Source organism: Diadema antillarum, unplaced genomic scaffold, assembly GCF_040938485.1.
Source record: "Diadema antillarum isolate AM-2024a unplaced genomic scaffold, OU_Dant_1.0 scf00000178, whole genome shotgun sequence".
NCBI lineage: Eukaryota > Metazoa > Echinodermata > Echinoidea > Diadematoida > Diadematidae > Diadema > Diadema antillarum.
Genome location: NW_027271067.1, coordinates 1,711,929 through 1,738,271, shown reverse-complemented (window position 1 = coordinate 1,738,271; position 26,343 = coordinate 1,711,929). Strand labels below are relative to the sequence as shown.

The 26,343-nt window shown below is 38.3% G+C and overlaps 1 protein-coding gene across 1 annotated transcript in view; it reads right to left on the bottom strand.

Annotated features, from left to right (window-relative positions):
• The window catches only part of LOC139722953 (AP-3 complex subunit delta-1-like), a 64,272-nt gene that overhangs the window by 19,898 nt on the left and 18,031 nt on the right, over positions 1 to 26,343 (bottom strand). Inside the window, exons 4-20 of the mRNA XM_071634235.1 lie at positions 25,977 to 26,084; positions 22,906 to 22,971; positions 22,230 to 22,293; positions 21,022 to 21,161; positions 20,339 to 20,412; positions 19,207 to 19,256; positions 17,272 to 17,321; positions 11,809 to 11,857; positions 10,641 to 10,786; positions 9,831 to 9,979; positions 9,041 to 9,167; positions 7,880 to 8,062; positions 7,299 to 7,454; positions 5,213 to 5,358; positions 4,720 to 4,812; positions 3,562 to 3,782; positions 716 to 763 (exon numbers count right to left, since the gene is read on the bottom strand). Of these exons, the coding sequence (XP_071490336.1) occupies positions 716 to 763; positions 3,562 to 3,782; positions 4,720 to 4,812; positions 5,213 to 5,358; positions 7,299 to 7,454; positions 7,880 to 8,062; positions 9,041 to 9,167; positions 9,831 to 9,979; positions 10,641 to 10,786; positions 11,809 to 11,857; positions 17,272 to 17,321; positions 19,207 to 19,256; positions 20,339 to 20,412; positions 21,022 to 21,161; positions 22,230 to 22,293; positions 22,906 to 22,971; positions 25,977 to 26,084 (1,870 nt within the window). The remainder of the gene's footprint in view (positions 1 to 715; positions 764 to 3,561; positions 3,783 to 4,719; positions 4,813 to 5,212; positions 5,359 to 7,298; positions 7,455 to 7,879; positions 8,063 to 9,040; positions 9,168 to 9,830; positions 9,980 to 10,640; positions 10,787 to 11,808; positions 11,858 to 17,271; positions 17,322 to 19,206; positions 19,257 to 20,338; positions 20,413 to 21,021; positions 21,162 to 22,229; positions 22,294 to 22,905; positions 22,972 to 25,976; positions 26,085 to 26,343) is intronic.

Here is a 26,343-nt window from a genome sequence, read left to right as displayed (position 1 = left end):
CAGCTATGCGGCTAGACATTTGGAGGAAAAGGAACTAAAACAAAATGATAAGAAGAAGAACTCGAAGGGTAAAAGATCTGTATTCAAGGGGAGTGTGCTTGCAAGATTCTTTATATCATTGAGCACTTTTTATCTATGGGCATTACATATACATTGCACATGAATTTCAAGGGAATTACTCTGATGTGGAGGCAGGATAGAAGGAAAAATAGAATTTGCATTAATCATACGTTTTGGCTAAGAGTGAGCAGGTATTAATGTAATCCATCACTCAACAGATCAAAAAAATAATTGAAAATGCAGCTGCTTAATATGTGCCTCTTTCAATGTAGTAAAAAATTATAACATATTTTTGGTATATCGTCAGAAGCATGGCTACAACACAGTTGAAAGTTTTGAAATATTCAAAGTAAAGTGGCTTGGAAAGAACATTGGGCACCAAAGGAATAATCATTACTAACTAAACTCAGTGTTGGAAGGCTAAATATTTCTGCAATAAAACCTGTGTCGAAAAGATAAATGTGCTGAACGAGACTGCATCTCAAAAAAGAATTTGTCTGCCTTTGACTCGTGACCCTTGACCCATTAACTCCAAGAGGTCAATTTTTGTTTGGGGGACTCAAGGCCTAGAGACAGAGCATGCTTGGACACGTAAAAGAAGGCATGGAGGAAAAGCTTGGCTAGCGGCGTGCAGCTAGTGGAGTCTCTGATTCACCTGGAATATCGTCGTATGCCGGGGGCCTTGGCCGACCCTTGGTCATGCCTACATGTTTGTTAGCCGGCCGAGTGAGGGCAGGGTTTCGAGGAAAAAATAATCATCAAAGAAATGATGCAAGTACAGAGGATTGTGAGAGGAGATACTTTCAAAAAAAGCAAATAATCAAGACAAAGAACTTGAAAAGAACAACTGTTCGTATGCACTTTTGCCATGAGTCATACAAGGACAAAATACAGTATCCAATGGAGCACAGGTGACATAACTAATACTAATATACACCGAGAATGAGATAACATACTGTATACGCCATATATCTAGCGAGTCTAATTTTTCGTGAATATGGACTTCCCAACAATGTCATGAATGAATAAATTTGCAATTGTGGAGTACAGAAATGAACAGATAAATGTACGCGAGCATGTGACATATTCATGTCAATATCAGAGTTAACATTTTTGCATGTTTTTTAAATTTGCGAATAGTACCAGACTAACAAAATTCGCAAAAATTAAAATCCTCCCGAAATATTTGGCGTATACAGTATTAGTGCTTGGTGTGCTGCCAGCATTGTCCAGTAAACCTCACTTACCATGGCAACATACACTATGGGTGACACATTTAGTTGGCACTGGCAGTAAATTTGTAACGCAGCTGTGTGAAAATTGTGCCACTTCCACGATAAAGCACATCAATTATGCATCTTGCATTTACGGTACACACAAAAAAAGAAAAAAACAAAACAAGAATCTTATTGTATATTCTGGCACTCATGCCTTCTTTTTCTCTACCACACATGTAGATCTACTCAAGATATTCCACTGGAAACAAACATATGAAAGGGGACCTTCACCAGTCTGAGGGCAGTTTGGTAAAATAATGCTGCAAAGATAGTGGACATAACTTTGAAGATATGCCAAAATTGTGCCATATATTGCTATGGAATCATGATTTCTGGTTAAATTGATTTTTCAGCACACTACACCTGTACCTATTCCCTTGCTCCGCACAAAAGGAGAAAAGTTCCGTGAACTAACGAATACAAGGTCATTGAAAAGTAACTGTGTACATATATCTGCCAAAGAGAAATTTGAAAGGAGCAAGCATGGTAAAGGGACAGTGGGAAACTGAAGGTAATGTCACCATGCTAACACTACGACCACAAATAAAACTCAGGCAGTATACTGTAGAAGGCTAAAATAAGATCTCATGAGCAATCATTCACCAGATAGGCATACAGAGCAGATTGGACACTTTACCTCAAACCTTTCCCTTCACTTTTGAATACTAATGCAGGTGTCACACTGTACCAAAGTAAGCAAAGATGGACATCCAATAAAGGAATTTTTCAAATTTTGGCTCCGATCGTATAAAGTTCCTGTCATTGCGAGGACATCTCAAGCAATTGTATGACTGCCGATGGAGTTTTTTGGCAGCAACTTTGTGAGTGGTGGCAAAATCTTTGGCAAGCACAAAAATAGCCCGAAGATCTTGCAAAGGCGCATTTCATATTGAAAATTAACATCTTCATGTAGCCTCCTACGGATGGTTCAGGTGTCATTGTGTGACTTTCCATAGGCATTGTATTTGCTTCAGCTCTTGATTACCTTTTAACCAAGTTTGGGGCAAACTTCGCGCAAAATTGAGAATCCCATATTCCCTATGGCCATCTTGTGCCAATTTTGGAACAGTGTTATGGCACCCTAATAAACAAAAGGGGGACGGAAACAAACGAACAGCTCTTATGATAAAGCATGCATGCATCAGCATCAGCATCAGCATCAGCAAAGAAGAACTGCATATAGCCCAGTGTTGGTAGAGACATCAACACACCTTTCAATGGCTACATATTTCTGAATGAGCACAATGTATCACCTACCAATGTCATCTCCCAACGATTTCTTATGTCTTTGTACCTTGCAATCACATACGAATCACTGTGATACATGCTGGGCACCTTTTCTCTGTACCCCTATTCTTTTTGCAGAAGCAAAATTTTGCCTCATAACCATCTTCTGCTTTCATTCAGTCAAATAAGACATGCATGTATCGTTCACCCTCATATTGACTTACCTGAAAAAAGAGCAATTGCGCATTTTTTTTTAGGTCATTGCCTCATTTGAATCATGACAAGTCATAACAGAGTGAGCAATGTAGCATACCCATGATTCAATAAGACACAGTTCTTTGTACTGGTACGGAATTTGAATGGGAGTCTAAAAAGGAAGATTCATCATACTAATCAATGGATAATCTAGTAAACAAACTTACAATTGCACACAATGTTCCAATGTTTTATTTCATAAGCAAAGGTTGAACTGCACGTACAAAACCAAGATAAGGGAGGCAACTGGGTTGGAAGCAAGAGAATGTGTCCTTTGAATTGACTGTATTGCACTTGCTTTACCGTAAAAGCTGAACTTTTTGTGCAATCAATTTTTCGCACTCGACCAGGTAAGACAAATGCTGTGTGCTTTTAATTTCGAGAGAGCACTCAAAACAGCTCACAACTGCCACAGAGGTTAAGGGATTTTGCAGCACCTACTGCAGTATAAAAGTAACTGGTCTGCATTACAACAAATTCACTCCTACTACAGGACTAGCGAACTTGAAGAAAGCTACAAATAACGTAAGATTAAGCAAAAGAAGCAAAAATATGTGTGTGCTTTTACTTTCATACTAGTTTGATGTCACACAAACCATATGAAAATCTCCACTTTTACAGTACTTCATTGCATTTTCTCCTTTTCTTTGGGGGTGGGGGAGGGGGATGGCAAGAGAGGAACGGAAGCAGAAAAAATGAAGAGAGAGAGTGTGTGTACCCCACACGCTCTTCCCATGCCTACCTGGTACATGGAGGGGCACGTTGAGGTCGATCTGGGCCACGGGGATGCTGTTGACAGGCGGCTCGTTCTCCGCGGCCAGATCCTTCAGCTTCTTCTTGCGCGGGGTTCGGTTGTCCTTGAGGTAGTGGGGGTTGTTGGCCTGCTCCACCCGGCGCGCCTCCCGCCTCCTCTCCAGCTCGTCCTCGTCCAACTCCTCGTACACAACCTTCTGGTGGTTCACTCTACAATGAGAAATCACCACAAAATTAAATAATGCCTCCGGCACTACTTCGTGGCAGAGGCATAAAAAGAATACGCCACAATTATGAACTAGAAAAGCACTCAGAGAACGCAGACCTCCACCACGCAGCTCATTTCCACCCATACACGCATGCTGAAAATTGCCCAAGTTCCCAATAGAGAAGCCGTTTGGTTTGCATCATCAGCTTCCACCTGCGTGGTGCCTCGGCGGAGCAAAGCATGCGCTTGAGGGAGCAAAGCATGCGCTTGAGGGAGCAAAGCATGCGCTTGAGTGCGCATATGTAATCCTCAAATAGCGCAGCTTGAACTCCCAAGTTCATTAACCCCATGTGCCAAAAGACCAAAAATTCATAAAAATCCCCAGATCACTACCAAAATTCATTCACCCCTTCCTTGTGTCATTATCAACTTTTCCTGCAAGTTTCATCCAAAACCGTTCACAACTTTCTGAGTTATTATGCAAACAGACAAACCAACGCCAACGAAAACATAGTCTCCTTCCTTGGCGGAGGTAATCAGATACTGGGATGATTTTGCAGAAAAACAAAAAAGAAGAAGTATAATAACATATCAGCCATGATATCACAACACACTTGGTGGTTTTCTCTATGGGCAGCCAAGGGTAAACTTTAAGTTTTAAGTTACGACACAATTACTAATCATGCTGAATGGAATAGTACAGATGCAGTTTAGAGGGCACTTCATGAAATACAATGTTCTGGAGGTCAAAAGCATAACACAAAATGCGACAACCTTTCAAATATCAGGTAATGGATATAAATATCAGACAGAAATTAAATAGATATAACTTTGATTCGAGGAAAATGATGCTGATCAAGCTAATAAATGCATAATCATAATTTTAAATTTTGATATGAAAGAAATTGAAGGAAGCGTTGATAGAAGACAGCATCTTACCTGTGAGCATCATGGATGAACATTGTGTCTATGGTCACTTCCTCGTCCGAGCTGTCTGATGGGGGAGCGTTAATCCACTTGTCTAGATCAAGTCTGGAACAACATAAAAAGCAGTCACGCTTATAAAACCAATATGCAACTTTGAAGCGAAAAGCGATGAACAAAAAACTTATAATTCCTTGCAATGATTCTTCACCATCTGTTCACAATATCAAATATCAATCACAAAATTTACGTGAAATTTTCATAAAACTGTCATATCCTTATTTCTCATTCACAGTGCAAGTCATCTGTTGATAGAATCATATTCACCCTACAAACAGTGATCACCTAATACAATAGATGAGGTGCCATGAGAAGTATAGAATGCCAACATAAACAGAGAATGTTAAGAATATATGTATTACAGACAGATACTGGTGCTTTATACCTATCTTAACCAAAGGACAGTAAAACGCCAAACTCATGACAAATGTAAATCTATACTACGCACCCCTCGGGGACTGGGACCTTCTTCTGGGCCTTTGGCGCCACGGGATTCAGCTCGCCAGCAAAGAGGTCAGCCAGCTCTGCGGCCACTGTCTCGTCCTTCTCAAGGAGCTTGTTGACATACTTGAGCAGCTGGAGTGTACAGCAGGCCTGGAGCATGGGACAAAGTTTAATTGTATTAAAATGTCACAATTTTATATATTTTATAATGATTCAATCCTATGGAAAAATTTGTCAAATTCAGTATAGCAAGTCTTTAAATCAATTCAAGAGACTGTATAAAAAGCAATTGTTTGATAAACTTGAAGCTCAGTGTAGTTTATGAGATACTTCCTTCTTTTCTTTTTTCTATACCCTCATATTTTGTATGGGGTTTGTTTTAACTTGAATATCACTGACTACGTTTGTGTGTAAATCAAAACTGTATTACTTTATCTAGGGATCACTATGAATAAGCCTTTTTTTTTTGTGTGTTTTTTTTTAGAATTATCCACAATCATTTGTATGTTTCGCACTTTGTGTGTGTGTGTGTGTGTGTGTGTGTGTGTGTGTGTGTGTGTGTGTGTGTGTGTGTTACCAACGATGATATTGTTCTAATGCTTGATGTGACATGTGGAAATAAACTCAATGTGGAAATAAACAAGAAGACTCTTCACTCCGTTCCTCACTAGTCAAATGAGATTCAGGGGCAGTCTGAGTATTAAAGACCACAAACTTAGGAGCCTTATACATGCTTGTAAGTTGTACCTTGAGCTCAGACCTTTTGTCATGAGGTTGTATCTTGGTAGACATCATGACCCCATCTCCTTTCAAACTGTGCTGCTAACACACTGATGACATACGCAATCATTTGGGCAAGCAAAATGAAAACTAACATAACAAAATGCTGTTGGCGACTAAGTATATTGTAAGAGTATTCTAAAATCAATTTGTAAGAGGAAAGAGGGAGCTTAAATTTTAATTTGTGCAATGCCTGAATGGTGGAAGATACTCTAGATGTATGTGATTTGAAAAAAGCTATCTAATATCATGTTACCATAATCTATTTTTAGCTGTGACTTCATGGCTGTCTTGGAGACAGGGAAATATCTCTTCATAATGCAGGACATGTTGTTGAATTTTTTTTTTTTTACAAACAGCACATGAAATCAGGTTGTCAAGCTTTTATCTTCATTTCTGTGCTCACCATTGAAAACTGCTAATGGGGGAAACCCTTAGGGAGCAAAAATTGTCTGCAGAAACATAAACCCTTCCATACTTCAGACTAATTCCAAGGTGGGGCATGTTATGATATACAATACCTCTATAGTACAAATCTCTATCACATTTCAAACAACCTTAAGTAACATGTGTGAAATACATACTATGTTTTGGGGTCATATTCTTTTATGTTGAGATGAACAGCAAACACACTAGCCAAGGTGTATGTCATAAAATATTTCATGCTTTAAAATGCAATTCAAATCAATACACACATCGATTGCATAATCGGCACTAGCACTGTGCTATTACACCAAGGTCAAAGACAGAGGTGCCATACAATTGCACGAGGGCTAATCAAGTGCTTTGAGAACATGTATAGTCCATGACAGAGTATTCGCCATTTGTTACAGTATATAAAGTGTGTTCATAACATTGAATCCCCCATGCAAGACTTGACAGTGATATTGCATGGCCATGCACTACAACAAAAATAATGAATATCAAGGGGTGGATATACAGATAAAGGCTACTACCAGAAGATGAATCATTGTTTCATATTAATGGACAAAAAGTCAACACTACATTGGTGCATATGCCATATATTTAGGGAGTCAAAGTTTTTGCAAATCAGGACTTCCCAACAATTTCGTAAGTGGTTACATTCACAATCATGGAGTAAAGTAATGAATAGAGAAAATAGGCGTGAATGTTGCATTCATGTTCAGATCAGAGTTGATATTTTCACATGCTGTTAAATTCATACATTTATTCAGTAATAAAATCGTTTGAAAACACAAAAATAACATTATTGGAAATTCAGTATAAATTTGCAAAAAGCACCCAAAACACCCTGCAAAATATATGACACATATAGCAAGCCGCCATACCCTTTCTTGGACCTCCAGGTCAGCACTCTCAGCAAAGGATGGCAGTTTGTCGATGAGGAGCTGAGTGACCCGCTGGATGTCCTCCTTGTCTTCATCCTCCTCCAGCTTGGTCAGGATGCTGCTGTATAGCTTCAAGATATTCTGCACATAGATGCCCTGTAGCCATGGCAACGTGAGGACAGAATACCTGAAGCCCACTGGCAAAGTCGCCCTTCACTTGATTTATCATCTCCATCAGTACTAATCAAAGCAACACCTGGTTTCACTAGCACAACACTATGAATGTAATAAGTGGAAGTCTGCCACTATTATTGCATTAATAGCAAAATCACTTTCACTGCAGAGGAGCATCTTCATCCTCATCAATCTATCATCATCCTCATCTTTCTCATCATCAGCATTATCAAAAATAACATCACAAGTTTTAAAATCATTGCCACAACTATAAATCCCGATAGACTGACTCTTGAGATTATCAAATAGCTTCATCTGTATTAGGGAGAACATAACTACAAAGACTCAATCTTTTTTTTTTGTTGGGGCACATAAAATTGCATGTCAAAAGGGGATCGTGCACGCACCTGGATGTGTCCGGGCAGGTTGGTGACACGGTGCTTCAGCATCGACTCCAGCGTGACGTTCGGCTGGGATAGGTAGCCGGGGAACTCCCCGACAATCCAGGCAGCCGCGTAGAGCACTTCACAGATGCCGTTCCTTTGGGTGGCGTTGCCGACCAATAGGTGGGTGTTCTCCAGCAGCATGGCCTGTGATAAGCCAGCAAGGCAGGGGAGAGGGGAAGGGATCATTGAAGGTTGGGGATTCAAATCCCTGGTGATAACTGCCACAGATGCTTCACATAAAATTGCACAGCAAGCATCAATGAGCTTCCATCAACTAACAGTAAGAACCTGTCTAAAGGAGCCACCCAAGGGAGATGAAAAAAGTGGTCGCTCTGGACAGGTGGCTACTATAGACAGTGTCTTTAACATGGCTTTTCTCTCTGGGCGAATTTTTCTAGTGGCTGTACACGGTAGGTGTTCGGTAAGGAAGGTACAGTATGACTGTACACATTTAGTATTTAATAATTTCATTTGGACAAATGCCATCTCAAAAAAAGCTATGCAAATGATGATCTAGTAGATGCTATTTTATACAAAATCCAGTTTATACAATCTTTGACAACTGATTTACACTTTCACTCTTTAATATATATTCTGGGTTAAACATGCATCACTCAGTAAGTGAGGACTCCACAAGTTTATATGGCATCCTACAGCTTTAAAACTTTGTGAAATCCCATTTCAATCCTATTTCCAAACTGATTTTTATAACCCAGTGTCAAAGGTTGTGACATTTAAAAAAAAAAACGCAAAGGAGTATAGGACACACATTACTCGGAAGTGATGGGGGAGGGGTATGACCAGCAATGTATGTAACTTGCACTGAGAAAACAATTCACTTCACAAAACATACATTTTGCAAATTCAATTACCAACAGGTGAAAAAGGTGCAAGATACAGTACACTTTACATTTGGATCCTCTAGAACAAGAACAGGATTTCTTTGAACTGGTATAAACCCATTTGCACACACCTAGTACCTGCCCACATCTGCAACTTAGGTCAATGGTGAGCCCATCAGTGCCAATCCTTTCACAAGTTTATCTCTCCCCGTCACCTAAAATATCACTGAGAATCAGGCGGGACCTCCGCTCCCTCCTTCTCCTGAACCCCACAACCTACCATCTGTCTAGCAGCAAAGGGCCTGATGGCCTTCACACGGATAGCCACATCCAGCATCTGGGCTGCAATCAGGTTCCCGTGTTTGGTGCCCTCAATTCTCGTCAGCTCCACCAGGATACTCACGTACCTGCCAAATAACAAGCATGAATCAAGTCATGTTGAATGAAGTACAAAAAGCTTCTTCCCCCCAACAATTCACTTGGCTTGGGATTAAGTTTTCTAACAAAAAATATTATAAGTACAGCATACTATACGAACTGAAATTGTCAATGCGATTTCATTTTGCGAAATTTCGCAAATTGCCTATTAAAATTAAAAATGTGCGAAAACAACAACGTGCAAAAACATCATTTCTCAAAAAAGGTCAAGCCACGCCAGTGCTGGATCACACGCAACTAGTAACTGTTGTGAGTCTAGTAAGCACGCTGCATGGGCAATGATGTAGCAATGTCAGAGGCATAACACGCTAGTACAGCACTTTGAATGCAAAACAAACTACTTGTTTATGTTCAGGGAATCACGGAGTAAAAACATCCAATACTAGAATTGTCTCTTGTTACTCATTCTTACACCTGTATTTATTAGTATTTTGTGAAAGGTGAAATTATGATTACTACCCCTGTAACCGTGAAAATGAACAACATGTGAAAATGCTATGATAATTAGAAATTTGTGAAAGTATCAGTATGCCAAATTTCAGTATACATTCGACAGTACATAAGCAAACACTAAATACCAACTGAAGGCAGACAACTGATACTATCTTTTGTTTTCACTAAAAGCAACTCACCACTCAAAGTTGATGATGTACTGGTAGTTATTCTGGCTACAGATCTCAAGGATCTTGGCTAGAAGCTCATCCCGGTACACCGACCCCTCTGCCTTGTCCACGTGAATCATCAGCTTCTTCACAATCTCCATCAGGTTCTTCTTGGAAACCTGGATGGTTAGGGGTAAACAAACGGTCTACAGGTCAGCCATGACTCTCAAGACTCCCATCATCACTACTAGGCTGCTTCCACAATTGATACCAAGAAACCCAATTTCCAAACACACTTGCTCTACAGGTACAGATGACGATGACGGTAGTCCATAGAACAATTTGATTTGGGATTAAATGAAATGTACATATTGAAGAATGAGACATATCAAAATATATTGTCACAATTGTACATGCAAGCATGGATCTCCTATCGTAAGTAATTATAGAGCATGTGTACACTCTAAATTATCTGCATAACATAAATGCACTTTGAAAAGGAAAAGGAGTGAATGGCACACACACTGATAAATGTAAAAGTCCATTTTCCTTGGTAATAATCAAAAGGTGAACTGGGTAAAAACACCTCATAAACTATTTGTACAGACGTCAAGACAATAGTGGAGATGACAACAGCACAATTAGTACATCAACCATTCAAATCTATCACAGGCAAGATGTCTTCAAATAAGCATATTCTGCAAATTTCTATCTGTTTAAATGATGTGAACAGTTTCATCCAATCTTTCCCCAATATAATAGATGCACTAAAATTCAGAGTGATAATAAATGAATGTGGACAGGATGATAATTTCCGATCTGAAGGGTCACGACGCTTACCATGCCATAGAGGAGGTCCAGGGCCCGCAGTCTGATGGACTCATCCTTATCGTCCAGGCAGTCCAGGATCAGGTCCTTGTGGCTCTGGACTGACTTGGGGTGGGTCTTGAGGATCTTGCTCATTGCTAGCAGGCCCAGGTACTTCACTACAGGAACATGGAAAGTTTGTCATTCAAGCTTTCGCTTTTGTTTTTTTAATATAAATTCATTACATGGGGGGGGGGGGGGGGTAGGGTCTTCTTATAATTTCCTCTATGGAAGCCAGTCTGATTTTCTCTGTAACCATTGCATGAATAATCGCTCATGTAACAATTTAAAAGCAGGTGTAAAAAGCAAATACACAAACATGCTTGCTTAGAGACACTGGAGAACTGTCGCATAACATCACACACATCAAGCATCACACACATGCACTTACACTCCCAACAAAAGGAGAGGTTCCATTATCCCGGTGCTATACAATGTCTATCCATTGATCAGAGAACATAAAACTAAAAATTCTACCAGTGTTTTCTTTATCTTTTATTATCATAGTCATTATTGAAATGGGAACTTACTGCTTGCTTCTAATCGCCAGAAGCGTCCTTTTGGCTATATTTGATTTATAATACAATTAACATTGATTTTGATTGCAAACAAGGTCACCACTGGTAATGACAGCATGGCCATCTTACTGGGCATGATCTGTGATATATCACATGGCTTTCTCGATGTTGACTGTATGCCACTGTAAGAAAACAAATGCTATTTACATACAAATATAGTTACTACAGCAGGGCTGGCAATTTCACCAATCAAAATCAAAGAAAATTCCTATGAGCAATCAAGAAGATATTGCATGATATACATGTATGAATCCCAATGGGCAAAAAATAATTCCCTCCAAAATTGAGAGTTTTCTATTATCGTAATATCTGGACATGAAGAGATATTGAAGTTTTCTGGAAGCCTCCTGCAGACTCAGGCCTGACTTGGCAGCTCCACTAGGGCAATTTAAAATCATTCTCTGTTGGGGTTCTGTTCGTGCACACATGAAGTGTGTGCATGCTTTCTGCCTTTTTAATAGTATCTTAAAAGACCAATTTTTTTTTTTTTCTTCTTCTTTTCTTCTTCTTCCCTTTCATGCATAGTGCCAGAGGCTTTTAAAGACAAAGTTGTGGTAACTTACGGTTCTGGTCAGAGTCCTCTATTAAAATCCTCAGCTTCTGGACACACAGCTGCAAGAGTAGCAGTCAAAAACCAAACACGTATGTCATCAATATCACTGCCGATACTCACTCGGTCAAAATGTACAAACACTTCCCCAAATGAGTTAGAATTAACAAATTTCTTCAAACAAATTCAACATTCGTAATAAAAGAAATAAAATACACAACAACAAAAAATCACTTATAGTCAGTGTGCTCACAGAGAACATGATTCTTCATTCAATACTTTCATACTTAAAAGTAAAATTGTCTTAGAAGAATCACTTCTGTTTATAACAAAATTGATCCCTCTTCTTTTCTCTTCTTTTTATTGACATAGGTTGCTCAATGAGAAACATCTTCATACAGTGTTTGTACGATAATATACTTAAATTTTGTCTTGGATACTGTCTATATACAATAGAAAACTCTCCCTCTTCTTGTGTGTGTGTGTTTTTCAGGAATTTCATCTATATTCATGACTATTATTTATCTCACAAGCACATGGAATTTAATTGCTATCAGCATTTTCCATATGCAATGACGTTACAGCTCACATATTGACTGAAAAAATTTCAAGTTATCTACTACACATGCGCCTTTATTGATGGCAACCACATACAAGGGAAGACAGATTTAATATTTCCTTGAACTTTCCTTATTTTTTTCCACTGGAGTAGATAATTGATAATGGTACATGAATATAAAATCCCAGAATGCATGCCACTGTCCACATGTCATCACCAATATGCTCATAAGGTATAAATCTGTACCAACACCATACATATAAGGAGGGAGAGAAAGAATTGGGGGAGAGCTCATAACATTCCTGGAAACCTTATGGTTGAGTTAGAGAGGAAATTACAATGAGACCAACTGATGGAACCTAGGATAGTGCCATTAGGTCTAGATCCCATTTGGTCTTTCCCGCCTGGTCTATCTCATTTGGTCCATTTCCAACTTTGTCCTTCCCTTGCACACCTGGATTTAGTATGAGTCTAGGGTGTTGAGGACTTAGACTTGTTAGGATCTGGATATGGATCAGGCACTAGGATTCAGAATGCAGATTAAAAGTATGGTTTAGGATTATACGGATTCAGTTCTGGGTCTGGGAGTATGCACTCATATACTCCAGGCACTAGTATTAGACATCATGTAGAGAAGACCATGTGGAATTGGACAAAATGGCAGCAAACTTGAAATGGATGATCACTACACCTTGGCAAAGACTATACCAATTGAGGATAAAAAGAAAGAAAGAAAAAACAAGAGTGAGTGAGTGAGTGACTGTGCCATGGCCCAAGGTTTTACCAAACATGCATGGAGACCCATTTGTATCGGTCATGCAGCATGCATGGCATGAAACAAGACTATGACTCCGCCCACTCTTCCATGGTGCATGTCAATCATACATGGAACGTTCCTTTCTTTACTTCTTTTTTTTTGGGGGGGGGGGGGGGAGGGGGCAAATGCCACTGGAGTCCAGGGGTATCTGATTCATAAAGCACCTCAAAAAAAGGATTCAAAATTGCAGTAACTACAACTCCCCTCTAGAATATTTTCAGCAATAACAATGCAGTCACATGCATCCAAGATGTATGACTGTAGTTTTGGTGCTGCAGTCGTCGCAGCTTATGCATGTTTCCAAAATCTTTCCTCATATTAAAGATACACTGTTCATGGTGATTTGCAGTTATTATCACTACCACAGCAAAAGCTGATTGGCTTATGCTTTAAAAAGATTTCTAGTTGTTGTCTTTGTGGTAATATCTAGATACCCTGAATTCTTTTAATGCACAGAGTTCCGGACTGCCAAATGAGGCAAAGTTTACCAACTTCCTCTCTCAGTCCAGTCTAAATCAACAGGTTGAGCAATTTACCTTTTTCTGGAGTACATCCATGAGTTATTTTGCCTTTTTAATAGTTAAAGATAAAATTTACATCTTCTCTTTTCAGTGCTTTGTATTATTCTCTTTTCCTTTAAGATATCTTGTAAAATACATGTATCATTTTATGGACAGATGCCTCGACATGTAAAGCCAGTTGGTAAATAAAGCAGGAGTGACTGTAATATATACAACATTCATGTTGCACACACTTTTTTGCTCCTCTTAGGAATTGTATGTCAACAGCTGAGTACATAAACAGATTTCTTATGGAAATACATAGTTAATCTCTATGAAACAGCAAACATATGCCATGATCTAATGAGCAACTTTCCCCCAATGAATATAATACTTCTAATGGATAAAAGAGCACAAAACAATGGATAACAATTAAAAATTAAAAATATCGCACTAGGTTACTGTCTGCAAAAGACAGGTAAATGTCTCACACCTCAGTTAGTAATGGTGAATGTGTTAACACACTCTGGCTCACTACAACATTGCTATGATTTGTCAGCTTGAATTGTGAACACAAATGAGTCATGTTTATATTATTCAGCATAATGACTTCTAGTAATTGGTTACTGTCTGGTTTCAAAAGTTTCACGCCACACTTAATCACAACAGATATTAAATATATATCACTCCGCTAGATTAATAAAAATTAATTGGGAGGCGGGGATACCATTGACCTTAACCCCCTGACCACATCCCTTCTCTGACCTTGCCTGGTGTCTGGTATTGCAGATGTAGATCCACAAAGGAAAGATTGAGATTTGGGGCCCACCACAGGTCAGTCTTGCAAAATGTGCTTTACCCACTACAGGTACCCTATTTGAGATTCAGGCTGCCCACATGACATAAAATCATATAACAATCAAACTGTTTGATGCTGCATGCATGAGCACTTTTTTTTTCAATATTACCCTGATCTTGGTATTTTTTAGGTTCTTTGGAGATCATATTATATCAAACAGAGGTTTAATTTACATACATTTGTGATCAATTGGTGTAAGTTCTGATTCACTTAAAAACAGTAAGTCCAGATTAATTGATTTAATTTTATCCCTTCATTATACATTTGTGATGCGTATTTCCACATCTGAATGCATTTCAAGATCAGCTCCTAAACTACTGGAATTAGCAGGTGGTTCAATCAACAAGTTATCAAACTGCTAAAACAACTTGTAAGTAGCTCAAATACAGTATCAAAACTTTTGGCACTGCTAATAAGCTTTAATGATCTTGCTATTAAGCAGGAGCTTGCTATGCTTGTGCTTTTAGGTACAGCATGTACAATCTTTGAAACAAGTGTAGTGTTATTTGAAGCCATGTCAAGTGTACAACAACCTCATACAGAAAATTTGACTTGTGCAGCTGCATATACATGGCTTGTTTGTTAGTAGTATTATAAAGTTTGGATTCTTTTCTTTGCTTTTGCAGTAATGAATCTGCATACCACAGGCTGTTACTTTTTTTAGTTCTTTTTGGGGGAGGGGATTTTCTTTTACGGATACATTCCACATTTTACTAACACGTGCAAGACTCTTTACAGGTGCACAAGCGAATGATGAATGCTCATAAATCGAAGTATTCTACTATGCAAACTCTTTGTTTTGATTAACAAGCATCAAAATATATCAAAATGAAAGAATTATTCAGCAACTGATACTGGTTTTGATTAGAAGCAAAATTTGATGTACATCACGTTGGAAAATAAAACAATTTCTTGTGAGCAGAGTGAATGCAACAAAACCAATCTTTACCAATTTGGTACTGCACAAAGCTCATCTACTTAAAAAAAAGAAAAGAAATGAATAAATAAAAGATCCTAGTACTCAATGAAAGTGTGAGAGAACTTCCCTCTGAGCTGATCATTCCCACCCCTCCCCCCCCCCCCCCCCCCCCATGCCAGGTAACACGTTTTACAGTTGTTCACGAGCATTTACCCACAGCCACTCCCAGCATGCCAAGTGCCCTGGCATCATGTTGTGAAAGTTGCAGCATTCAATCTGGAAAACCTCATTTGGGAAGACCTGTTTTCATTCTTTAACTGCTTACCACTGGGTCAGATGACACCCCAGCCCCTCGGTGAAAGTTTTGCAAAAAGGGCTCGCTGAACTCTAACTCACATTACGGGTGAGAGTTGGAACAAATGCATGTTAAAAGATTAGTAGCATGCTAAAATCATGGATGTTTAAAAAAAAAAAGAAAAAAAAAGAAAAAATATGGTGGCATGAGAGTTAAAGGAAGTGAGCTCTCTGAAGGGAAAGACAACAAAATATTTTGCATTCGCATTTCAAAGTGCAAGCATCCGGTGAAGGTTTACATTGGAAACAGAGATTGATCACAAGAAACTTTGAAATGTAAGCATCAAGTGTACTGGCAGCCCTTTCAAATAATAATTAAAACTCTGCTTGATAAAGATTTACGAATGCTTTTGGATGATATCAAGACTCAAGATTGCAGTCCAGAGAGGTATATGTTTTAGAAAATGAAGTTGATGGACATTTCACCTCTCAAACCAAGAAACTTTGTTTAAAGCACCACACATTTAAGAGAAATTAGAGACTACACACATTGTAAGCCACTGAGGCCTGTCTTCTGGATTCAATTATTTCATGTTTTACTTTTCTGGTGGGATCTCCCAAGTCTTTGAACTAGTTTCTGCCATAGAACAGTTTACAGTGTAAAGGGAAATGCTAAAAAATCAATAGCCCCACATATACGTGGATGCACTGGAAATTTGACAAAAATCAGAAAGATTCTAACTAAAATTGATTTAATTCAGATAAAAAGTCCTGACAACATGGGTTTTTAATGCCACAGTAGATACTTGCTACAAAGCAATCTACTACAGTTTGACTTTGGCATAATTTTCAGATAGTGCTGGACAGGGGCTAACGCTTATTTGTCATGAATAGCCTTAATTGTTTTCTTTTATTTCTGATGATGGACAGGTAATGATATTTACCCCTTCTTGGAGATATACGACAGCCACGATTCGATCCCCATTTGAATATAGTGACTTCCCTCGATTCCCAATAGCAACAAATCTCTGTTTTCCAAGAAACCAACACCATGCGGCACCTCAGGAACTCACACACCTGCTTACATGCACATGTGGGTGCATACTTGTAAATGCCTTTCACATGGATCTGTCAACTGGAACACACATTTTTATTTTTCCTCATCACAGAACAGGGTCTGTTGGGAAAGTGGACCTCATACAATTATATGTGATGTCGTGCATTCTATCCACAAACTGCCTCAAGACTTTATGAACATGCACCCATTTGTCTTGACTCATAGATACAACGGTAATTCTAGTACCCATCCAGCTACCCCACACACACCTATACGAAGTGTGGGACTGCAGTTGCACATGTGGGAAGTTGACAGTGGTCCACACTTTTCGAAGGCATTTACAAATGAAAACTGCACACACACATCCACACACCCACACACACTATAAAATATGAAAGGCCTTCAAACTACCTTGAGAGAAAACAAATGTGTAAAATGCAAATTCATTCTGAATAATGTGAGATGGTATACCTGAATGGACGCAGAGTGGTCGGGTATTCCTGAAGACAACGAAATCAAAACTGCAGGTTATCAAGGGATAGTCCAATAAAAAGAGAAAGAGAGAGAGGAGAGAGGGCAGTGGGAAGAGAAAGGGAGGGACGGGTGGAGAAACAGAGAAGGAAAAGAAAAAGAAGGATGGAAGTGGGGGAATGAAACAAAATGTCGAAGCTTCAATAACACTTTAAAAGCCCCCACACTAAAGGCCCACTCACACAATACATCCTCCTCCAAGATACAGAATAAAGAAGATAAAGAAGGATGTACCCTCATCCACATTTTTTTCTTTTGATAAAACAGCTAAAAAATAACTCTTCCTATTAGATCTGAGAACATATATCACCTGCACTCTACAGAATGAAAGAGTGCGATAGGTTTCGAAAATTAATCTCAAGTGATATTTAGAAAGAGGCATGAAATTTCCCATTAGCTCAGAATACATAATCAACACAGCCCTAGCATCCTAATCTTTATTTGCAAGAAAGTAACAGAGCTCCTTTGCCACAAAGGGCAGTGTTTTGATTTATGCAAGTGGTGGGGGAAGAAAAAAAAAGTTTTACCATTCCTTTAGAGCTGCAGGTCAAAATATTATCCTACACTGTGCACTGAATGACTCAATCAGCTGAACTTTACTACATATGTAGTGTATGTGTCTGTTGCACTGTGAGCATCTACTGGCAGGTACAATGTACCTACCTGAGGTCATGTACCTAAAAAACTTTTATTATTTTATTTATAATAGCCAACGTAAAAAAAGATTTTCACACAGTGACTCCTAGTTAATGCAGACACAGGCATTGGTCATGTCTCTGCTACAGTGTAAATACTAATCCTGACATTGAGGACGGGCTGATTTTGCTATAACATGCATTTTCCATGGACGCCTACCCAAGTATATTTGGGACTAGTGTTTTTCAGGTTAGGCTGCTCACATAACATAGAACTGAAGCCATGAATGACTACACATCAAGAAAGATCACCAAAGTCCCACTGCGTGGCATGCAACCATAGACTTGCATCCTGATGAATATCCCATGTAGAACACAGTACACCAAAGGCTATTGAAACTGATAATGGCTAAACAAATAATATAATGGCACCAAGTCCTCAACCAACAAGAAACATCATCAGGAGTCAACACAGTTGTAGAATATTAAACGTATGGTCATCTGGGGAGATTTTAAACCTCCTTTGCATGGTTAAGAGCATAGTTTATTGCTTGATTATGTTTTCATGCAATCAGTGATGTACTTTATAGCTTAACCAGAGTATTCATACACACATATTCTTCATTCACTACATGCTAACACTGTGAGCCTTGAAAGGTAAATTTGCTAAACATATTTCAGAGAAACTTTTATAATGCATTGACACTTTAAATGACACTTTTACTAGTTGTCAGGTTTAGGTAGAAATATTCTCTGATATTGCATGGTTTAGGTCTTCTTTGTTCATGAAGATAAAGAAATTTCACAGATCATATTATACCAATATGCATAACTCAACTGAACCTAGCCTAATCTGCAGTATCACACTATGTTGGTCAATCTGAACCTAGCCTAATCTGCAGTATCACACTATGTTGGTCAATCTGTTTGCCATGCATGATTTGAAATGTATGGGACTAAGCAATGTGGAATTATCACATGTTCTGATTTCTTAGCCAAGTATATACATTCAACAATCATTCAAATTGAAGTAGATCTTTCACGCAGAGTCCTTTACTACAAGATTTTACTTTATGAAACCACTGGCCTTGCATGATTCCTAAATGTGAAATTTGCATAAAGTTTCATTAAAAGGAATTCTTTAATGAGATGTTCATACATATACAATCTGTATCAAATCTCTACATTTGTTATGCATTTTAAAGAATAAGGAAGAAAAGACGACATATCTCCTACTCACCTGAAATGACTGTGTTGATACACTCATAGAGCAGTGACATAGCAGAAGTGCTGTGGATTAATGAAAGCAAAAACATAAATTTCATTTCGTTTGAAGGCAATTTTACTAAGTTACAGATTTCACTTGTAGGCAGAGTTGATGCTGTTGATGCTGGGATATATGTATGGGGAGCATCCAGTTTTGTTTTGTTTTCTGTTTGTTTTTTAATGAGAGATGCATGGATTGGAAAAGGCCATAATGTCATCATCTCATCATTCCCCCACCAAGTTGTACACCAAAATATTATTTAAACCATGTCTTTTTGGTCAGTGCTAATAGCAACTTCAACCCCTCTCCCCTCTCCCCTTTTCAGTCGTAACTGCCAGTTTTACAGTACACAAACATAATCATTTGATGCAAAGGACACATTTTTTTCCCCAAAAGTGATTTTACAAGTGTATGTGGCTGTGACAAATATTACTGACTGATTTGTAACAACATGGGAGACTTTACAATTCCTCTACCATCCTATTCATCTGATGTTACTGTATTCCTACAAGACAACCTGGAACATGAAGCGGAATTATTACATTTGAAGGTCTTGAGTTAGACTAGCAGGACTCTAAATGGCTCTCGATTCAGGTTCACATGATCATTACATACAAGTGCATGCATTCTTTAGGTTTGTGTATCCGCATCTTGAGCCAAGTGATACAACAGCACTATGACATAAGAGGTCACTACACAATTTTAAAGAGGCTGTCATATAAAAAAAAAAAAAAGACAGGTAACACAGGGCACTTTGCCGAGTATGTATCCTCAACACATACAATATGTAATTGCAGTATAATCATTCACAGTGCATTTTTTTTTTTCTACACTTGAGTATTCTCCTTTCAGACTAAAACTGCCTTGAAAGCAAAACTCTCTCTGGGGTGCATTTCATGAAGCGTTTTGTCAGATATTTTTTCTGACAAACTGTTATAAGCTCCTGAAATCCTTGCATCTGATTGGCTGAGAGCAAATTTGTCTGACAAGTTTGTAAGACAAAACACTTCATGAAATGCCCCCCTCCCCCCTCCAAAGGTATTTCTGAGAGACCATATACAGTCATAAATCCAGCAGCATTGTCATGAGACTAGTATGGTGCTACCTGTGGATGAGATTGGTGAGTGGTTCCAGCAGCTTCTTCCCTAGTCTTGGCTCCAGCGGTGTCAGGGCGCCAAACTGGGGAAAAGGGGAAAAAATTATCAAAACATAAACAAACAAAACAAAACAAAAACAGAAATTGATAGGGCAGCATCTTCATTCTTGTTGTATAGTAAAAATTGGTGGTACTGGAGAGATGGAAAGCAGTCAGCTTCCTTGAAATCAAAGAAGAATCGACAATTGCTCGCATCATCTTCCAACTAGAAAATCAAGAAATTTGCTCAAGGATTTTGCAAAAAATCATCAAACAGTATCTGGTAAATATTGAACATAAGGATAAACTGTACAACACATCAGAATCCATTGTATGTAATCAATTCATACTATCAAATACCAATCATACATTCACATCTGCATGAGGCAAACTTTAATCAATATTTACTGTCATCACCTTCATGTATCATAGACCTTCTTTATGCTTTAAACTAAATGGAGTCCACACTTGAGGGACAATTTCACATTTTGGCCAGGAAAGCAGGAAATGCTTTTACCTACAGATTCAATATCTTGATGAAAATATAGTAAGACTTTCTCTCCAACACAGCCCCTTCTATGTACAGCCCTGAGAGCGAGGACCAATACTTTCTGAGATCGGTAGACTAAAAATCCATGAGGGGGACTCCTCACCAGTTTGATTATCTTGATCAGCATCCAGTTGTTGGTGGATGATGTCATGAGTTTGAAGAAGAGTGGCGCCAGGGAGAGATAGTTCTTGGGATTCTTTCTCGCCAGCTCGCAAATCACATTCACGGCCGCCGACTGCACTCCTATTGTCACAATCCAGGAAAGAGCATGCAGGGGGAGACAATCAGTACGACTTTAAAGGTATTGTTTACCATTGGGAGCGGTGATTCAAAAAATGTTTGAGATTTCTCAATAAACTATAACTATGAACGGTTTATTATAGAAATAATTTCAGTATAACTTTTGTTCACATTTTGCATATTTGACAATACTTAACAGTGATTAAAAAATACCAATTACGATTTTTACATTGGTTGTTTCTATCCAAAACTCATATTTCAGAACTAGTTTGAAGCACTAAGGCTGGGTTTTTGGATCATCTGCAAAATGGTAAATGATGCCTTTAATGCAAAAGAGCAAAAATCATGGACAGTTTGAAACATCTAAAATTAATTGTGTGCATGAGCTTGAAATTTGATGCCTTGTACACACCAGGAGATATGTCTGATTGAAACATCAATATCTCAGTAATGAGTTGGCGTTCGTAGGTGACAGTGTATTGTGATCGCAACTTTACCCGCACTGTATGGAATATCAGAAAGTGATATGTATGATGTCCATTGATTTTAGGTGTACTGATGTTACTGAGAAGCTACTGTAAAAGTGGTTTCTTTCGCGGCAGTTTTATTTTCGCCCTTTTCGCGCTTTGAGGTTGAACCGCAAATTTAACATCACGCGAAAATGTGTTGAACTCGCCACTTGTTACAACACTATTGCGCACATACACACGCGAAGATTCCGTGCATTGAGTGTATTGATGGTCAACACACTCACAGCGATACCGCGCAATGATGGTACAAGCATGTTATAAAGTACTCGAGAGACGGGGTTTCAGGTAAGCCTGCATTTGATTTAATTTCTATTTAATAAATAAAAGAATAATTTGATTATAATTTGGGTTTTCATGTGCAAAATAAAACAGTTTTTGCCGACTGTGAATTCACAGATTTTGCCAACCGCGAATTTAAACACACGTGAAAAAGTCAGCACCGATGGAAACCGCGAAAGTATCTGTATGCAAAAGAAACCACTTAGTTACAGTATCAGTTGCAGTGCTTATCACATGGTATCAATAGATCATAAAACTGTACCTGGGTCTGGATCTTCCAGTTTCTCTTTCAGTCGAGGGAAAGCTGGCCTCAATGCATCTGGAAACTGCAAGAGAGTTCATCAAACATCACAAATGAAATTTGTGACATACCTAGGTATACATGTACATACAACAGTATCATACCACATATAATGCCAGGCCTCATAATGGCAGCATTCATCACGTGGTCTGTGTCCTTCTTTTCATAAAGTGTATAGTGCTAGTGTAATCAAAACTGCTGATGAGGTACATATCATATTCATAGTGATAGTGAGGAGAAAAACAAAACAAAACACAGTAGCTGCAAATCTGATTTAAATGCCTGAAGGCTGAGTTTAACCTGTTGATTGTCACATATCACTCGTGTGGATAATATCTACAGTACAATCTAGATTGTCACATATCACTTGTGTGGATAATATCTACAGTACAATCTAGAGTTGAGCAAGTATGTTGATAAAAATTAGGTTTATTGGGCACTTTCATACCACATGCTCTGAAAAGGATCATTCTGCTAAAACAATGATAAGATAAATTCATAACACATGCATCTCTGATGCATTGTATACTGGTATTAATGTTTTGATTATATTTGATTGACAGTGCTAACAGAAAGAGAAGGTAAGAAGGACTACCTTGATGAGTGGACAAAGAAACATTACGAAGAACTACAGTACCTTGAGGAATATCTTGTACATGAGGAGCACAGCCTTTTTCCTGATGTACGGTTTGGTGGACGCCATCTTCAAGTCCCAGCAGACAGAAAAAAACCAATATGATTTCATGCATAGTGATCTCTCACTTTAACATTGTACATCAATTAATTTACATAAAAATTGTACATGGCAGAAAATGTCAATCTCTTACTCTTGAATGTACATTGTAAGTTCACATGCGTGTCATTCATGCATTGCCCCTCTACAACGTGTATGTATGATTAAGTTTGAATTTGTTGCCACTGGTTTCAGATCCCCGATTTGTAGAACTCTATATCAATGCACATTCATGCTGTACATTATCCCTTTGTGCAGGAAGAGTGATGAGAGATGATTTTGCATGTCAGTCATAAATCACACACCTACAATGTAGACATGGTGACTCACTGCATAACACTGTCTACATCAAAACAAAAACAAAACAAAAATTCAAGTAGAAGACATGTTGCTGTTCTATACTTGATAATTTAAAATGCACATCTCTTGTAAAGTATTAATTGTTCCGAGCCACAACACCTTTGCTGTACCCATTTTAGAAAAGAATCATGCATTGAAGTTACTCGTACAACAAAAATATTTCAATTACACAATAATCTAACACTGAATATCTTGAGCCACTTCTATAATTTGTGCAGCAACTTTTAAAATGTTTTATATAACAATGATCCCGCAAACGTGCAAATAATTTTGTTTAAGCTAGGATCTCCACTATTCAAGTCAATGAATGCAATAGCCAATGTGTGGACATTAACATTAAAATCTAATCTCCACATAGGCATAAAGCACAAGAATATGAGGAACTGAATCTAAAACACAAGTGCCGCAAACAATACATGTACTTGTATGACAGCAGAGCAATAAACAAACACACACATAAACACTAATGATACTATCAACTTATAAAATTCTTATCTACGCTAACATGAAGAGTTGGGAAGGGATGGAAATAAAAGGGTTTACAGGGCACCTTGAGACAAAAATCATTTGTTGGCACATATAAGGAATGAAATACAATCTCTCCTTTGAAACACCAAATCAAAAGTACATGTGATCGCAGACAAGACAGAATACACCACTTAATATAAAATTGTCACACTGGGATAAACTGGGACAGGAAAGGGGATGACATGCACTGAGGATTTACATATCAAAGTATTCTTACATCTACTCCTAAAGATACTTTTTACAATTGGGAACAAAGATTTAAAATATGTTTGAGTTATCACAATTGATGCGTACAGCTGTATGTGTAGGTCAGTATATCTCAAAACATCCTACCATATAAAAATGTTGCAATAAAGCCTAAAATATAAGGAGATCTCACTATTTTTCTCAAAGGACCATAACTGTGGATGGTTTATTCTAGAAACAATTTTATCATACATGAAACTATTGCTCACATTTTGTATAAATCTAATAATACTAAACATTGATTGTACGGATTAACATTTTTACATCGGTTGTTCTATTCCTAACTCACATTGCATTAAAGCCAGGTTTTTGTTATCTGCAAATGGTATATAATGCCTTTAAAGCACACTTTGCAGTTGGGTGTCTAGATTTTGATTTCATGAAAAATTAATTCTAGGTCCCATAAAACTTTGAGAACCAGAAAGATATACTGGGTAAAAAAAAATATTAAAAAAAGGTACTACATTGTATGCTTCACTTTTGTTTGATTTTAAGTTTGACTTAGATCCTTTTTCAGCTCATTTAAACCACATTGTACAAGTAAGTACACACCAGTGTGTAAAATGAATATTACCAAAAAAATAAAATCATAATCATTGGCAACTCTCTCAAGTCTTCTTCAAGAAGTGCAGTCTATAGCATTAAATTTCAATTTTCCTGGAATTCACAATTTCGGACCAAACACCAAATCTGCTGTGTACCTTCTAAATAAAGGCAAAGAACAGCAGACACTACTAAAATAATAATCATATCATACATAAAACTAATAATGTTTTCACGGTAGCATAAACTCTAACCATACAAGCCTGTATCAACCAAGTGTTGGGAGGGATGGAGGCTGTGAAAAAGGATATTTCCTTTAAGCCATTGCCAACAGGAACCTGTTTGGCTACATGCTAGGTCTATGGGGACTTCAGACACTTGTTGGAAATGGTTAAAAACAAAATTTGGATGCAGACTTCTGAATTGATGGCATCTGTAGAGCACATCTTAGCAATGGCTTCTGTAATTTCCTCTTTCATTTGTGCTAGAGTGGTATCTGGGACTGTTCACAAAGTTGGGAAACCCTTTGTGACATTTGATCATTACTTTTAAAATAAGGCTTACATGTACCTAAAGTTGGGCATTTGATGTGATATTTGTGTTACCTTCATGAAGCATTTAAAGAACACAGACCTTTTTGTTTTGTGATACTTTTCAAATAATATTAGAAATTGTGCGACAATTGGGCTTGTGGATGTAACGTTGACATGGTGTCCATGTTACATCTGCAACTGTTTATTCTTTATTTCACAGCACATCAGTAATACCAATCATGATACAACTGCAGGTATTGGTGTGATTACTATGGAGTACTGACATGGCTGATGCAATGCAACAAAAAATGGAAAAAAACAACTACTAGACTCCCTGACTTTTGATGAATTGGTTGGGGATGTAATGGTGTCCAAATGTGTGACAAGTTTTCACACTATTTTCTACACATGGAATTAATTTTCCCACTTTAAAACAACAACAACACACCACAGGACAAACATTCAGAATACAAAAATTTGGCAAGGCAAGGTGGATGTAACATTTTCTGGTAATATTTGGGTGGAAAATTAGAGGTTCCTATGAAAAGTAGCCTGCTGTAGTTGAATTTCAACAATTGATGACAAATTGACCACTAATTGACAAAAGATAGACTGCACTGGTAGATCAACAACATCAAGTAACAACAATACTAAAATGGAAGTTACAGGGAATAACAAGTACATAAGACTGTTTGCATCATATTAAGGGTGTGAAAGGTCACCTGGAACAGAGGCCAAAAGGTCAAATGGGGTCACACCACTCACCAGACTCATGAGGTCATTGGCCAGGTCTCTGGCAAGGTCAGGGGAGGTGAAACATGCAAGTCCCGCCATGGCGACGCCCGCATCATACTGGCCGATACTGTTAATGTCCTACATGGGTGCAAGTTGGGGGGAGGTGGGATGGGGGTGGGGCGGGGTAGGATGGGGGAAGGGGCAAGGCAGTGAATATCCGATGAAGGAACAGGGTGGGGCAATGTGGCAAATTATTGATGGGGGAAAAATTGATGGATGGAATGTTAAATGATCGGGTGTCACACAGTGTGAACCGTAGAAGGGTGAGGGATGAGATGAAGGCAAATATATCAATTTGACAAAATGAAAATGGGACAGTGGGGGATAAAAATGGATC